The sequence below is a fragment of the Dipodomys spectabilis genome, unplaced genomic scaffold (assembly GCF_019054845.1).
Source record: "Dipodomys spectabilis isolate Male_0828 unplaced genomic scaffold, ASM1905484v1 ptg000136l, whole genome shotgun sequence".
Taxonomy (NCBI): Eukaryota; Metazoa; Chordata; class Mammalia; order Rodentia; family Heteromyidae; genus Dipodomys; species Dipodomys spectabilis.
The window spans coordinates 2,288,714-2,304,451 of NW_024870813.1; the positions used below are offsets into that span (position 1 = coordinate 2,288,714).

The 15,738-nt window shown below is 42.2% G+C and overlaps 1 protein-coding gene across 1 annotated transcript in view; it reads left to right on the forward strand.

Moving 5' to 3' along the window:
* Grid1 (glutamate ionotropic receptor delta type subunit 1) overlaps positions 1 to 15,738 on the forward strand; it is a 751,350-nt gene that overhangs the window by 691,515 nt on the left and 44,097 nt on the right. Inside the window, exon 13 of the mRNA XM_042690370.1 lies at positions 7,820 to 8,015. Coding sequence (XP_042546304.1) covers positions 7,820 to 8,015 — 196 coding nt within the window. The remainder of the gene's footprint in view (positions 1 to 7,819; positions 8,016 to 15,738) is intronic.

The window sequence follows — 15,738 nt, forward strand, 5'->3', positions numbered from 1 at the left end:
ATGATAAAGTCTCATTTATCTGATAGTTACAACAAGAGATTAAAAATTATAGTATAGACCAAGAGTATATAGTATATAAGGTATATACAGAGCTACTGGGTTGCTTTTCCCTACCTGTGATTCAGGTCTACAGTCACTCTGCTGACTCTAAGAATTCCCACCTGACTGGGCTGTGGGTATCAGTTGCCCAGGGCATCAGCTTCCTTCAGGCATTCTGGGAGGCCCTGAAGAAAGATTCGAGAATAGAAGCTGACAAGCAACTCCCCAGCTATGCTGCCTGCTGCCTTTTCTCCCCGGCCACTCTCAACGGGTCTCTCAGGAACTCTAGCCTCCCAACCCCTCTCTGCCTAGCGCAAGAAAAGACACGAGCCACAGGCTCTAGATGTGAACTTTGATGACCGCAACGTTCATCCTGGCTTTTTTTCCCCAAATAAATCACTTCCTCCATTGCTTTCAATAACTCTTACTCTGCTTTGTTAATCTCCCTAGCATTTTCCTCACTTTATACATGACATCAGAGGTTAGCAGGCTATGTCTCCAAAGGCCACGTAGAACCCACAGCCTGTTTTCTCACAACCTGCAAGCTAAGACTGCATTCACCTCTTTGAACATTTTTACAGAAATAAAGGACATGTGACAGAGTGGCCTAAGGCTGTCAGAACCTGCCTGTACCCTGTCTGTTCCTTCCCGGAGAGGTTACTGACCCACACATCACGTATTATTGCTTTGTTGTGAATGATGCTACTGTTCTCTCTCTCTCTCTCTCTCTCTCTCTCTCCTTTCCCTTCCTCCCTTTCTCCCCCTCTCTCCATCTCTACTACATGAATGCTACAAGAGTAAGACCTAAGCAGGGCCTGTAATCCTAGCTACTCAGGAAGCTGAGATCTGAGGATCATGGTTCAAAGCCAGCCCGGGCAGGAAAGTCTATGAGACTCTTATCTCCAATAAACCAATAGAAAACCTGAAGTGGTGCTATGGCTCAAGTGGTAGAGTGCTAGCCTTAAGCTGAAGAGCGCAGGGACAGCACCCAAGCCCAGACTTCAAGCCCCATGACCCACAAAAAAAAAAAAAAAAAAAAAAGAGTAAGACCTATTTATTGTGCCTCCTATCCCTAGACCCAAAATAGGGCTCGATACAAGCAGATGATCTGGAAATGAAGGATGTTCAATGATGAATGAATGAAAGGTAGAAGACATTAAGGAAGGCTTGTACTGTCTGGAAGAAGGTTCAAATGTGGGATATATGGGAAAGCCATGGAGAAGATGCCCAGAAGGGGCGGGGCAGTGGGCAGGGAGGAGCATCTCATGGTGTTGAAGGGTTTGGAAATCAGTGTAGAGTCCTGGTCAGGCAACCTGGACGCAGGACCATCTCTCACAGATTCAAATATGAGCCAGAGAAGCCAGACTCTTGGAATGATAGCAGATGCATCTGCACATTGTAGTTATGACAGCTTCCCATTGTAAGGATGAGTGTCCCCACCTCCTGTGTCTACGGGCTACTCCACCAATTTCCTTTCTCCTTCAAGAAGAATAACAGGACTTCTGAATTTAGATTTATCAGGCCTAGGCTATGACATCCTCACAGTTGCTGAAATCTGCTTTGCATATCCTAGATATTGATTCTTCTCTTGTTGCAAGTTTATTTATCTCCATTGCCAATGTAAATACTTTCGTTAACACACAAAGATAGGTTTATAAGTTCTGTATTATTGATTTTTCTCATGCCACAAACAAATTTATCTCTTTGTTAATGAAAATGAATCTAGGAAGTAGCAAGATTGATTTGTGGAGCAAAGGTGTAGGGAAGAAGAGGGTAGAGTCACATTGGGGGTACTGCCCTTGGCTAAGGCTGAAGGAGACACTGAGTCTCTGAAAGGTGTGTGTGTGTGTGTGTGTGTGTGTGTGTGTGTGTGTGTGCAGGGAGGAAACTGCTCTCAGGGACCTATGCAAAGTCCTTTTATAAGACAATGTGATAGGCTCATAAGAAACGATTAAAGAAGAGGTTGTGACAGCTAGAGAAGACCTTCAAGTTAGCAATCCAAGGTAGGAGATACAGAAAAGTAGCTCCCACTGGTCCCAATCTCAGGATCAGCCAAGCAGAGTTGAGTAGAAGGGATTCAACACAAAGCTTAGAGGAGAGTGTGGCTTTTGCCATTGAAAGAGCCAAACACAGAACATAATCCAGAAGTGATGAAGAAGATTCATAATGAACAGAGCTAGCAGTAAGCTGCAAGGCACCCATGTTTACACTATCACACTTCTCTGGTCAGTCCAAACCAGATAAACAACCTTGAGATGAATGTGTGTGTGTGTGTGTGTGTGTGTGTGTGTGTGTGTGTGTGTGTGTGTACGTGCGCGTGTGCATGTATGTGTGCTTGTATGCTGGTCTTGGGGCTTTAATTCAGGGCCCAGTCATTCTCCCTGAGCTTTTTGTGCTCAAGGCTAATGCTCTACCACTTTAGGTACTGCTCCACTTCTGGGTTTTTTGTTGTTGTTGTTGTTTGGTTGTTGTTTTTTTTTTTTTTGGTGCCTAGTTGGAGAAGAATCTCACCAACTTCCCTACCTAGACTGGCTTCAAATTGCAATCCTTGGCTCTCAGCCTCATGATTGGATAGGATTACAGGCATGAGCTGCTGGCGCCTGGCTGGGATAATGTTTCTGAAGACCATTTATTCTGAGCAAGTCCTTGTTCAGCCAGTTATTACTTTCCTAGGAAGGCTTCTCTGAGGCAGTTTCTTGGGTGTTTTGGTGTCTGCATGCTCACCCTAGGCCACCACAATCGATACTCTAGGAACATAACCCAATGCTGTCGATAAGGCCATCAGTTGTTGATAAGGAACATTCGCCCAGATCCTACCAGGGAGACACCGGGTCTGATGACACAATACTGGAAGCTGAGACACGGTACTTGCCCACATCTTTTTCCACTCAGGTTTTACCACCCCAGTGTGGTATCCTTAATTCCTTCATGTGGACTCATTCAGCCCTCTCAGCTGCTGACTGGCAGTCTAAGAGAAGAGCTGGCATTCCTTAAAATTTGGCTGTGGGCTGGGTATATGTTTGTGATCTCAATGTTCCCCAATTCTGTAAGAGCAGTGTGAGTTATAAGGCCTCTTGGATGATTGAGACTGCATCTCCAAGGATCACTATGAGAGATGCTGGGATGAATCAAGCAGATGAAGCATTCAAAGACCATGTTTAGGTCTCCCGCATCTTTTTAACCGCTAAAAGTTGCCCTGCATGGGTGTCCCAAGTGACCTCATATCACACAGCAGAGCCTTCTCAGCTGAACACTTCTCTCCCTAGAAAACCTTACCTCTTAGTTCTCTACCTAGCTGCCTTCACCCATCCTTCATGATTTGGCATATGTATGGCTTTCTTGTCCAGAAGCCTTTCATTAGCCCTGCCCTGGATTAATGGATTCTCTTTTGTGGTTCTGGGCTCTCTCCTATGGACCTGTCTTTCTATCTCCCTCACATTGTTTGGTCACTGTGTGTTTACTTCTCACTTACCTCCTGCTGCAAACCCCTGAAGGATGCTCACGATTCATCACTTGCTCTGTGTGACACAAGCCTTATCTACTAGACATTCAGAATTGTAAGGGAAAAGAACTGGTTCTACAACTATTGAGGTGCATGGTGCATGGTAGGTTGACTGAGAGCCTGTCTGTGATGGGTGGGCATACCTTTTCTCTCTGTTGTGTCAGTGCTTGAACATCTGTAAGTAGTTGTTTCTGGAGAACATGGCTTCAGAAGAATACTATATTGCTTATGCTGCCAGGACAGCTCACTCCTATAAAAAGCTTTCTTGACTTTTCTCAGATGGGCACCCTATCTGGCTTCAACATCTGTCATCCACTGACTGCCAGTGTTGGCTTGGCAGCTTGCTGGCTGGCTGTCCTTGCTCTCCTTTCTCCTTCCCTGTGTGCCGCTTCCAGGACGGTGCACTCTGCTAGGAGGATGACTGCCCAAGGAGATCCATGGTGGCTTTGGGGTGCCATTATTTAGGCCCTTTGGCTTAGCCTCTCTTTTTATGAGGTTGAATCACTTTGAAAAATGACAATGGTGCCTACTATGTACCAGGCACTGCAGTGAGGCTGAAACTCTTTGTTGTCAGTGTCCATCCGACTGTGATGGGGAAATCTCCACACTGATTCTTGGCTATGGGAGGTGATGGGTCAAGCCATGGAGTCCAATGCTGAAAGTGATGCTTTGTGGGCAGGACAGTGAGCTATGTTGGAACATAAACATAAACATCCGGGCTTCCTGCTAGTCAGGAACCTTTGGCTGTGGATATGGTTGTGAATAAATACCAGGACCAGAGGGGAAATTTCCATTTCAAATGGGGGGATGAAACAGGAGAGCCATATTCCCTGGAAGTCATACATTCATTCCGCACTCAAGGAAACAGCAGTAATTTAGAGTAGTTCAGTATTTAGATTCAACTGTGTAATTCATCCTGATGTTTTCCATTCATCAAAGCCTTGTGTTTGTTTGTATTACCATGAGAAAAATAAAAATGATGTTAAAAAAAAAGATTCCCCTTTCCTTTCATTACAGGCAAATTATGACAGAGTTACAACCCTTGGGGCCCTTCAAGCAAAGGAACATCTTGCTTCAATTAGATATAAATAATGAACAATAATTAGGAAGATTTCTTCATTGAATTTGTTATTTTATGTTTCCTTTCATCTGCGATGTACTGAAATCAATCCTGAGCTGTTTGTGGGCCATGTAGCAGAGACTGGAGGAAGCTGGGAAATGTGTCTTCATAGTTAGACAGGAGGCACTCCCTGCTGGCCCTCCATGAGGACCCTGCCAGCCCTGAGTCCAGGGTCACCCATGTGATAACCCAGCTGCCTCAGCTCCAGTCCTCCAATGTTGTACAGTCTATGGAGACAAGAAACTTAATGGCAGGTCCGAATCACTGCCTCCAGTGCATGAGCACTGACTGTATAAAGTGCAGCTCTGTGATCTGAGCATACTTCACTTCTTCCTCTTGGTAACTCTCTGCTACAGGTTCTGCTACAGCCCTGACTTTAAAGATTTGGAAACAGCTGGAGCCTGTGGTTCCTGACTATAATCCTAGCTATTCAGGAGGCTGATATCTAGAGGATTATGGTCTGAAGCCAACCTGGGCAGAAAAATCTGCCAGATTCTATTTCTAGAGTCAACTAGTAAAATGCAAGGGGTAGAATCTCAGCTGAGCAAGCAAACTGAGCAAGTGTAATGTTGTGAACTCAAACTACAGTACTTGTAAAACATTTGGAAACTGAGGTACACAGAGGCATTAGCTAACTTTTCAAGGCTTCCATCTGAATGATGGTAGGCCTTGGAAGCAAGGTAGAGTTCATGTTTTTCCTTGCTCTGGCGTGCTTCCTACTGAATGGTGAGCCTTCTAGTGCAAGCCTGCTGCCAGGGATGCCTGCAAGATGTAGAGGTGGTATCAAGAGGCCTGGAATGGGGTGGCTTCTCACAGGGAAAGGCAGCAGGTAGATAGATTTTCAAGTGGCTTGTGAGAGTGTACAGGTGTACAGTTGAGATGGAGGGATTCCAGGAGGAGGCAGTAACATGACCTGGTGCTAGAGATGAGTTGTGAGTGGCATTTTTCATTTTAAGATTGGCAATTGTGATGTGTGGGGGTTGGATCAACTGCCAGACCCTGGAAGAAGGAGGTTGTGTAAATGAGGATGGGAAGATCATTTTTCCGTGGAAATAGTGACTCAGTGAGAGACATGTGTGAGGCTGTAGGGGGATAAAAATGAGACAGTGAGTTTTCTAGGAGAGAAATAAAGAATGGTTAGATTACAGCCTGGATCTAGAGATTAAATCTCCACCATGATTTTGTTTAATTTTATAAATATGAACTATTACATTCTCTCAATGGGCTAAGCCATGCTCCCAGCGTGGATTTATTTTATTTTATCTTATCTTATTTTTGCTTTGATTATTTTCCAGGTCCAGCTTCTTGTGGGAGGATCCTGCATAGCTGGAATTATAGGCTTACACCACCGCATAGAGCTTATTGATTGAGATGAGGGTCAATAACTTTTGCCTCGCCTGGCCTTGAACCATGATCCTCCCATGTTAGTGATCCTTCGAGTAGCTAACATTATACTTCTCTTTGTATTGGCAGCTGCCTAGCCAAGTTCAGGTTTTTTTTTTCTTTATGATAGTATGATAACACTAAGCATTCAGTAAAAGCCTCTTCTAGGCTAGGAATCTAAGGCCCATTCCTCTTGTATAATGTTGGGTGGCAGCAGCCACCATAGCTCCTCAATAAGTCACTTGATCATGAGACAGAACAGACTGTATTCTTCAGCATGTGATGCTGCCAGTTTGTACTTAAATACAAGTATTCAATAAATTACACAATATATTCAACCCAAATGAAGGCTCTGTGTTGGATGATTTGGGTCCTACTAGAGATTAGTGTCTGTACATGTCAGGTAATCTAGTGCTAAGCTATGATGTTTGCATTCTCAGGTTCATGATATATTCAACAGAAGATGGGTGGTATTGGGACACATGTCCATCATAAGTCAAGATGCACCTGCATGTCTCCTTCTGAAATGAAATTTCTCTCCCCAGCACTAATATCTGTCCTCAGACTGCTGACAGGCCGTCATGAGGCACTCTATCATCTATCCAACATGCATCAGGCTGGAACTTCCTGCCTCTCTTCCACATAGAGTCAATCCAGTGCTTTCAAAGGTGTTTTGTTTAATTTTCTCCATCAAAATCTGGGCAAATGGATGGAGAGAGGAAAGGCGGAAAGATACAGTCATTATATTCAATGAATACGTATGAAACTGGCGCTAGGGTAACATGAAGGTTTGGGTGGGATTAGGAAAGATGGGGGAGAGTAATGACAAGGGCTGACATCGACCGAGATGAATTGCACTCATAAACCGACTTGTTGAATGGCAACCCATTTGTACAACTATTTAAAATTAAAAAAAAAAAAAAACTTGAAAATCATGAGATTTCATGTCAAACTCCAGGTTTCTTAGTTTATAATTTTAAAAAATGACTCAGGTACCAGTAACTCATGCCTGTAATCCTAGCTACTCAGGTGGCTGAAATGGGAAGATAATGCTTCAAAGCTAGCCCGGGCCAGAAAGTCCATGAGACTCTTATCTTCAATTAAACACTAAAACAGAAGTGGAGCTATGGAGGTACAGTGCTAGCCTTGAACACAAAAGCTCAGGGGCAGTAGCCAAGCCCTGAGTTCAAGCTCTAGGACAAGTACATACACACATACACACACATACACACACACACACACACACACACACACACACACACACATACACACAAATTAAAGTAAATTGGCTGATGGTTGGTACTAAAAATCAACAACCGAATGGAACCCCAACATCAAAAGCTTTTCTTGCACTACTGCCATGTGTCCGAGGCCAGTCATCATTGTCATCATCATCATCATCAATCTCGCCAACATGAGTATTTCCTTGTCTATTCTCTGTGAATGTTCAAGTCAAAAACCTTCAGTAATTATTATTATAATTTTATTATCATTCTAGATGTCTAGGGCCATGAATCCTGTATTATTTACTCTTATATCCCTCAAGCTCAGTGGAGAGGCTAGTTCTGTGTGTTTAGCCATCTTGAGGAAACTTAGCTATGCCAGATGGAGGCAGAGGCATGACAAACCTACTCTGGGCTGAGGGACTCATGCTGTTGTCTGGGTAGGACTTGGAGCCGAGGAGGAGCTCATAGACCATTTCCATCTTTGGAATACGCAGTGTATACTCATGCTTTGTTGCTTTTTTTCCCCTTTGTCTTTTTCTGGCATTTCAGGACATTCCAGGATCTGTCCAAGCAAGTAGAGATGCCTTATGGCACTGTCCGGGACTCTGCTGTCTATGAATACTTCCGAGCTAAAGGAACTAACCCCCTGGAACAGGACAGTACATTTGCTGAGCTCTGGAAGGCCATCAGCAAGAATGGAGGAGCTGACAACTGTGTGTCCAGCCCTTCAGAAGGCATCAGGAAGGTAGGCAGGAATTGGTGCTTGAGCACATGTGCTGAGACAGGGTTATGGATGGGTTCATCCTTGAGGTCTGAGATACCTTCCCAGTCTTCGGAATAGCCCTGCATCGGCCACGTAACCTTTCCTCACATCTTATTTTTTTCTTTTAAGTGTAAAAGTGATATACAGAGGGGTTACAGTTATATAAGTAAGGCAATGAGTACATTTCTTTTCAAACAGTGTTACTCATTCCCTTGTTTTCTCCTGCTTTCTGTCTCCCCCGCTCCCCTGGCCTGGCTCCCTCCCCAAATTGTAAAGTTAACCTCCAACATTGTGTCCAGTGAGTATCGCTATCGCATTCGTGTGCCCTTTGTCCTACCATTTCTGTGATTCCCCTACCTTCCCCAAATCAGATAAACTTACATACAAGACCAAGAGTACCAAAATAAAAAAACAGAGACAACCTGGAATAAACCAAAGGGGGAAAAATGAAAGAAAAAAGCAATAACTGAGAACAGTACACTAAAAAACCCACAAACCTCTTGTTTCCGCATCATGGAGTTCATTTTGATTAGCATCATTTTATATGGTCATGTGTACATAGCTATTGAGCTATTATGATCCTCTGCTAAGACTTTCCTAGGCATATATTAATTATTACGAATGAGGGAAACTATGAAGCCTATGTTTATTGGGGTCTGGCTTACTTCATTTAGCAGGAAAAAGCAGTGCTGGAGGAATATCAATACCAAACTTTGAACTTTATTATAAAGCCATAGTTATATGAAAAAAAACAACAACAGCTTGATACTAGCACAGGAACAGGCCTAAAGACCAGTGGAATAGAATTGAAGACCCAGAAATGAGCTCACACACCTATGGCATCTTTGATAAGGGAGCCAAAAATACTAGATAGAAGAAAGACAGCCTCTTCAACAAATGGTGCTAGCAGAATTGGCTATACACATGTAGAAAACCGAAGTTAGTTCCTTATATAGCACCCTGCACCAGAATCAATACCAAATGGATCAAAGACTTTAATATAAGATCAGATACCCTGAAAATATTACAGGAAGGGATACGGGATATACACTAGGGCTCCTTGGCACAGGTCGAAACTTCCTAAATAGAGATCCAGAAACACAACAAATCAAGAAAGGCTGGATAACTTGGCTGGCATTAAACTGCAGAACTTCTACATGGCAAAGGATGTAGCTAGCAGGATAAATAGAAAGCCCATAGATTGAGAGAAGGTCTTCACTAGCCATACAACAGATGAGGCCTCATACCTGTCCTCATATCTTTCTGCTAAAGCTCATTAATACAGAATCAGAGAGGCTGTGTCTTAGGTACCTTCTGACTTCCAAAGGGATGCTGCTCAGGGAAGAGCAGGCAGATTAAGCCGAAGCCTTGGACCTCTCTCTCTCTCTCTCTCTCTCTCTCTCCTCTCTCTCCTCTCTCTCTCTCTCTCTCTCTTTCTTTCTCTCTCTCTCTCACACACACACAGAGTAAAAAAATCAAAGCAAAACCAATGTATACTCTCACTATGCCCTGTTATGTGTCTCTCTCTGGCTGTTCTAGGACTGCCTAGCTGATCTTCTCAGAGCAGTGGATGTCCTGGAGGTGGGATAAAGGTTCAGGGGCATGAAGGCTCACTGTCTTGCAGATGGATAAGGTCCCAGAAACCTACAAGTGTCTCCATTCCCCAGAGGACTCATAGCTATCCAGAGAGAACCCTGAGTTCTCCCACATCTGGGAAGTTCAGAAACATCTGGGGCCAATCACAGCTTCACTCCTGCAGGTCCTGTGTAGGGTGAGCATCTAGTAACTATGTGAGAATGCACAGTCATTTGCTGGCGAGACTTTGTTGTCCTCTCCTAAATAGAGAGACATGGATCAGTATGAATCCCAATTCTGTCACTCTTTAACAGCATGTATGGAATGTGTCACTCTCTGGAACCTCAGAGCTAAGTGAGAACTAGGTGAGTTCTTATTTTAGGGTATCCTTAAAGATGTAAAATACCTAAAAACATATATGGTAGATTTTGACAGCTTACATTTAGCTAAAATAATCCTCTTCTTACAAGATGTATTAGACCTCCTTAATATCTAGCTTGCTCCAGCCTTGAGCTTAAGGACCGTCTTTCATCCCTGAGAGTGGATTTTTGTGGTTGAGAGTCACCTCATTTGGAGATAATGAAGCTAGGGCCTTTTATAAGTGCAAGGCAGGGGTAGCATGGCCTTCAAGTTCCCTCTCCCAGCTTTCTTTGTCTTTCAGAAAAAAATGAATGCACTATCCACAAAAGATTTTATGAAAATCCACTTTAACAATGCTACACAAAGCATTTCTTATGAACAAAAGACCCCATAAAGAATGGATAGCTACAATACATACAAACAATATCCAATTAATATCAAGAAGATATCATGAACTTTAGCAAATCACTAAGAAAAACTCAAACAATTTAATAGAAAAAATGGGCAAAAGGCTTGCACAGAGCTTTTGTAGAAGAGGCAGCACATACGACCAGTAATCATAGGAAGAGATGCTGAAAGTCATTAGTGATCTGTGAAATGCAAATCAAGACCATAAAGATATATCATTTTCTACCAATTAGACTGGCATAAAGTGAGAGGTGGTGGAGAGGATATAGAGGAACAGGTGCTTAATTGCTGATGGGAGTGTACTCAGTACAACCACTTTGGAAAAGAGTTTGTCATTCTCTTATAAAATGGGACATTGCATACCCTATGGTCAACCAATTCCACTCCTGGGCATCCACCTCGAAGAAATGTCTGTCAGCACTCCTGGAGATAAGAAAGGCCACAGTGATATTGCTGGTAGAGCTAAACTCTGGAAACAATCCCAATGACCATTAACAAGATAGAAAAAAAGATACCTGCAATGAAATACATGAACTACAACTGTCTTGAATAATATGGATAAATCTTAGCATAGTACTATTGGACAAAATAAAAGTATTGTAGACAATTTCATATGGGTCAACTAATAGAAGATAACAGCATCATATTCTTTGAGAAGCATAAAACCTCCTCTCATACACATCAAAGTCATGATAAAATGTAAGGCTCATCATTAGTAGTTGCTGCAGATGGGAGGCGTGGAGCCACGGGAAAAAGGGAAGCATATTGTTGGATGTAAATCAGAGTCGATGCTAAGGTTTAGATTTGCCATTTTATTTTTTATTTCTAATTACACTAACTAGTAAATGGCTTGATTGTAAAAGAGAGATGCCCAAACAAATGCAGAGAAGTCCTAAAGCAAGGATTGTAATTGATATCATTGTGTATATCCATCAATTCTTCCAAATAAATATACACTAAGTCAGGTAGAGGTTGGTTCCATACTCTATCATTTCCTCCCTCCTTCCTTCCTCTTTCCCTCCCTCCCTCCCTCCTTCCGTCCTTCCTTCCTTCCTTCTTTATTATCTTTTAGTAGATGCACAAAGGAGTTGTCATTTAACAACACAGTTTATGAATACCATATATCTAGATCGATGTCATTCCTTTCAACATTCTCACCCACCCCTCCCCTACATACCCCTTCCCTCACTCTTCTTAATTTTGTAGGATATGGTCTACATGCCTGTTCTGGTGTGTCTCAAGATAGCTGAAACACACCTTCTACGACTCTAGAGAGTAGCATCTTGGACATTGTGAAGATGTCTTCTCACTCTGGATATAACCCATTGGTGGCCCATCAGAAAGTGTTCACTGGTGGCATTTATAGTTCTGAGTAAGAACAAATTGTAAACCAAACAATCAATGAAAGAGTCAAATAAAGCATTCCTTTTTATTTTGTCGGTTGTGGGGCTTGAACTCTGGGCTTGGGTGCTATCCCCCAGCTCTTCAGTTCAAGGTGAGATCTCAGCCTCCTGAGTAGCTAGGATTACAGGCGTGAGCTACCGGCGCCCAGCTAAAGCATTCCTTATCAATACCAATTTCTTCTCTGGTACATAACCTAATCATTTTTCAGAATATAGGATTTGTTACTTTTATGAAATCATCAATTTATAAACTCCCAAGCTGCTTTTGGGTAGGGAGGATCACACATTTCCCTTTTATATTTGAATCTCCAATAAAAAATGGCTGCCAGTGCTAGACAAATGTTAAAGATTTTGTAATAGTGTCATAAACCTAAGTTTACAGTATTGTCAGAAAAATGAGGTGTGCTACATTTTTTTAAAAGAAGAGCTCAGGTTCACTCTCCAATTTTCCTTCTTGCATCTATTTGTGTAGCTAGACTGAACTAAGACCCTCCTTTCTCTCCATAGAGCTGTTCCTCCCCATTTCCCCCCTGGCAACAGATCTAGCAGCTTGGAATCTAGGATGCACAGTGCACCAGGCTGTGCATAGTCATCTCCTAAGTGATGACCATGCCTTACATCCAGAAATAATGAGAAAAAAAACAGGCAACTAAGGAACTATGCACTGGTACCTAACAGCCAGATGAGAGCAACTGCTTCTATTCCTAAACAGAAGCAGTTTAGAAAGCCTGGAAAAGGCAAAGAACACCCAGCTAGTGACTCCTGGAATCTTCTTTAGCCATGGAAGAACAATTATATTTATAATGTCCAGTTGCTCTTTGATGACTCCAGCTCCATTTCAGAAAGTGCATGGTAGTGGAACAATGGCTAATTGCTACTAAAGTCAAGGAGTTTGGTATCTGCATAACCTTGGAAAGCTGCTATTATTTCTTATTCACCATTACTGTAGCTTTTAATGGCACGAAACCAATGTAAGTGGAATATGGCTTAGTGAGGAGTGATCACTTTTCTACAGTAGCTGAAGAGGAAGAAGGTTGTATCATGCTTGTTCTACTCCCTGACTCCATTGCTTTCCCACAGTGCTGTTGAGACAGGGAGAAAGGCAGAGCTTATGGGGTCCTGGTAAAAAAAATTCAAGATGGGACCTGGAAGGAGAGTTTTTCTTTTCTTTTTTTTAAGTATATATATTTTATTGTAAGGATACTGTACAGAGGGGTTACAGTTACATGAGTGAAAGGATGAGTACATTTCCTATCCAACATTGTTACCTCCTCCTTTGTTTTTCCCCTACCAACCCTTCCCTCCCCACTTCCCCAACTCCTCCCTCCCCACCCCCCACCACCCAAGCTGTGAAGTTCATTTTCAACATAGTGTCTTTAACCCCTTTTTTCATTGTATTTGATTCTGGTGCCCTGCATCTTGTTTATACATTTTCCTAATTTGGGGAGGGGAAGGGAAATAACAAAATGCTGAAACAAGGATACAGGTTTTTTAACAATGAGTTTTTATTTTCTAAGAGACTGCAACAAATGCTTTTTATGTAACCTGTCTGTCACCCAGTATGTCTCAATAAATACAGCATTCTTCCCAAGTAAGTCATCTGTTTGCTTTCTGACAAAGCAGAGAAAGATACATGGAAAGTATAGTGCCTGCTCTCAGTCAGCAAGTTATCTTTCTTAGAGTAGGGGATGGAAAAATAAAGAGAAACAAAAAGGTTCAGGGATCTTTTCTCTTGGTGAGAAAAATCCTTTTGGTCCTGAGTAACATGCCACAGATCTTGACTGTCTCCATTCCACATAGCCACGTGTGTCTAACGGACACAAGAAAGACTGGATCAAGAACATGGCCAACTAGGTCCATGGTTCAAATTTGGTTTTGTAAAGTTTTATTGGAAAACAACTCTTATCTGTTCACTTATATAGCTTTTATTTCTGCTTTCTCACAACAGAGTGGAGTGACAGAGACCGGATGGCCTTCCAAACATTTTTGTTATCTATCCTTTTATAGAAAAAGGTTGAATGAAAGTTGGTTTAAAACAGAGCTCTGCAGCACCTAATAGCCCATAAACACCCCTAGCAGCTCATCCTCTAGCTCTGTTCATCTAGTAACTTTTAGGGACCTATAGTAGCTCATTCTCTTGTCCTACATCATGTAATCATTTGTAGGTTCCTTCACTAGCTCATCCTCCAGTTCTGTACAGTCTAGTAGCCCATAAGCACCTCTAGTCACACATCTTCCTGCTCTGTACCATCTAGTAACACATACACTGTTGTAATCATTTGTCTTGTGTTGCATTATTTAGCTGAAAGGTAGCTTTAATGACTTATTTTCTTGTTGTAGACCATCTAGTAGCCCATAGACACCCACACTAGCTCATCCTCTAGTGTACTCTCTAGTGACTCATGTTCCTATAGGAGCTTATCTTCTGAGCAATCTTGTAGTAACTCACCTTCTGGACCTGCACCATCTACTAATCCATAGATATTTCCAATCACTTGTCATCCTGCTCTGGAACATCTCCTAGCTCCTAGACACCTCTAGTAGCTCCTCTTTTAGCCCTGCATCATTCAATGTCTTGTATTGTCCATTCCAGGTCTGATGCTGGTGGCCTAGGATCATTCTGGGGCTCAGCTTTTGTCCTAGCCGGATCTAGCTTTCCCTCTGTGTCTGAGGCACAGTGCCAAATTACTTACATGAATTACTGCTTTCTTCCTAAACAGACATCTTCATGATTATATCTCCATAATAGAAATTGAACTTGGAGATTGACTTGCCCAAGGTCACACAGACCAGTGGCCCAACCATCAAAACCTCACACCCACATTGTCTCTGGTGCAAGCTAATATTGCCATTTTTATTCCTCAGTTCCTTTCTACCCGTGTGCACACTTTTTACTTCTGCTTTTTATTAATCTAATACTTTCACACCCACATAGCAAGATGTATGCCTGACCTCAGTTATTAAAAGACTTCCTCCATCTTCCATGTGTCACAGCAAAGATTATTTAGGTTTGTGATTTTATTTATTTTTTATTTCCATACTATTAAAATTATCAATTGGAGAAAACTTTGAGATACAGAGCTGAGCTGGCAAGTGGTTCAAATTTATATGATAATAACTGTGTTCCATGAAGTGAGACTTTAATGTTGCTAGTGGGATTGTTTTTTCTTTTCTTAGGCTTGATGAACTCCACCAAGGAACATCTCACATAGCCCGATTTCTGTGCAGTGCCAGGACTGACCTGGACTGCAAAATGATTAAGCCTTTTCATAAATCAGACCTAATATTTAATAACATTGTCAAATAGAATATAGTGTTAATAGTTTAAATGTCAATCTTTACAGCTCATTGAGCTCTTTGAATAAATAGATGAGTAGCTTGTCTCAGACCTTGTGGCTAAAGATAGTATTTTTTTTCAGAAGGAAGTAGATGTAGAGGCCAGTAGTCTTCACAGAAGGTGGGTTTTTTCCACTCAGTGAATCTTACTGGGGTCATAAAATGTGGATGCAAATGCACAAAAAAGCTGGACCCACAAATCTTATTTATTTCCATCATTGATCTGATGCTTGCCTTGGCATCTTCTCTCAGCACCTGCATTTGTCCCTGTCCTGTTCCTTTCTACTCTGTGTTGAGAGCTGCTATCAATGCACAACCCTCCCTGCTGAGTCAGAGACTATATTGTGTGACAGAAAGTGTGGTCTTTGTTGGAAGGACCATGGAAAGATGAGGAACTTCTATAGCCCCTTTCTTTGGAATGATCAAGGTGGAAGGGGTGTTTGTACATGAGGCACCACGTTAGCTGTTCAGTATGCTAAGGAGATGAAAATGCAGATGGGCTAGTAATTTTGAAATATTTGATTAAAAGATCAGAAGGCCTCAGGTGCCAGTGGTTCATGCCTCTAATCATAGCTACTCAGGAGGCTGAGACCTGAGAATCACAGTTCAAAGTCAGCCTGGGA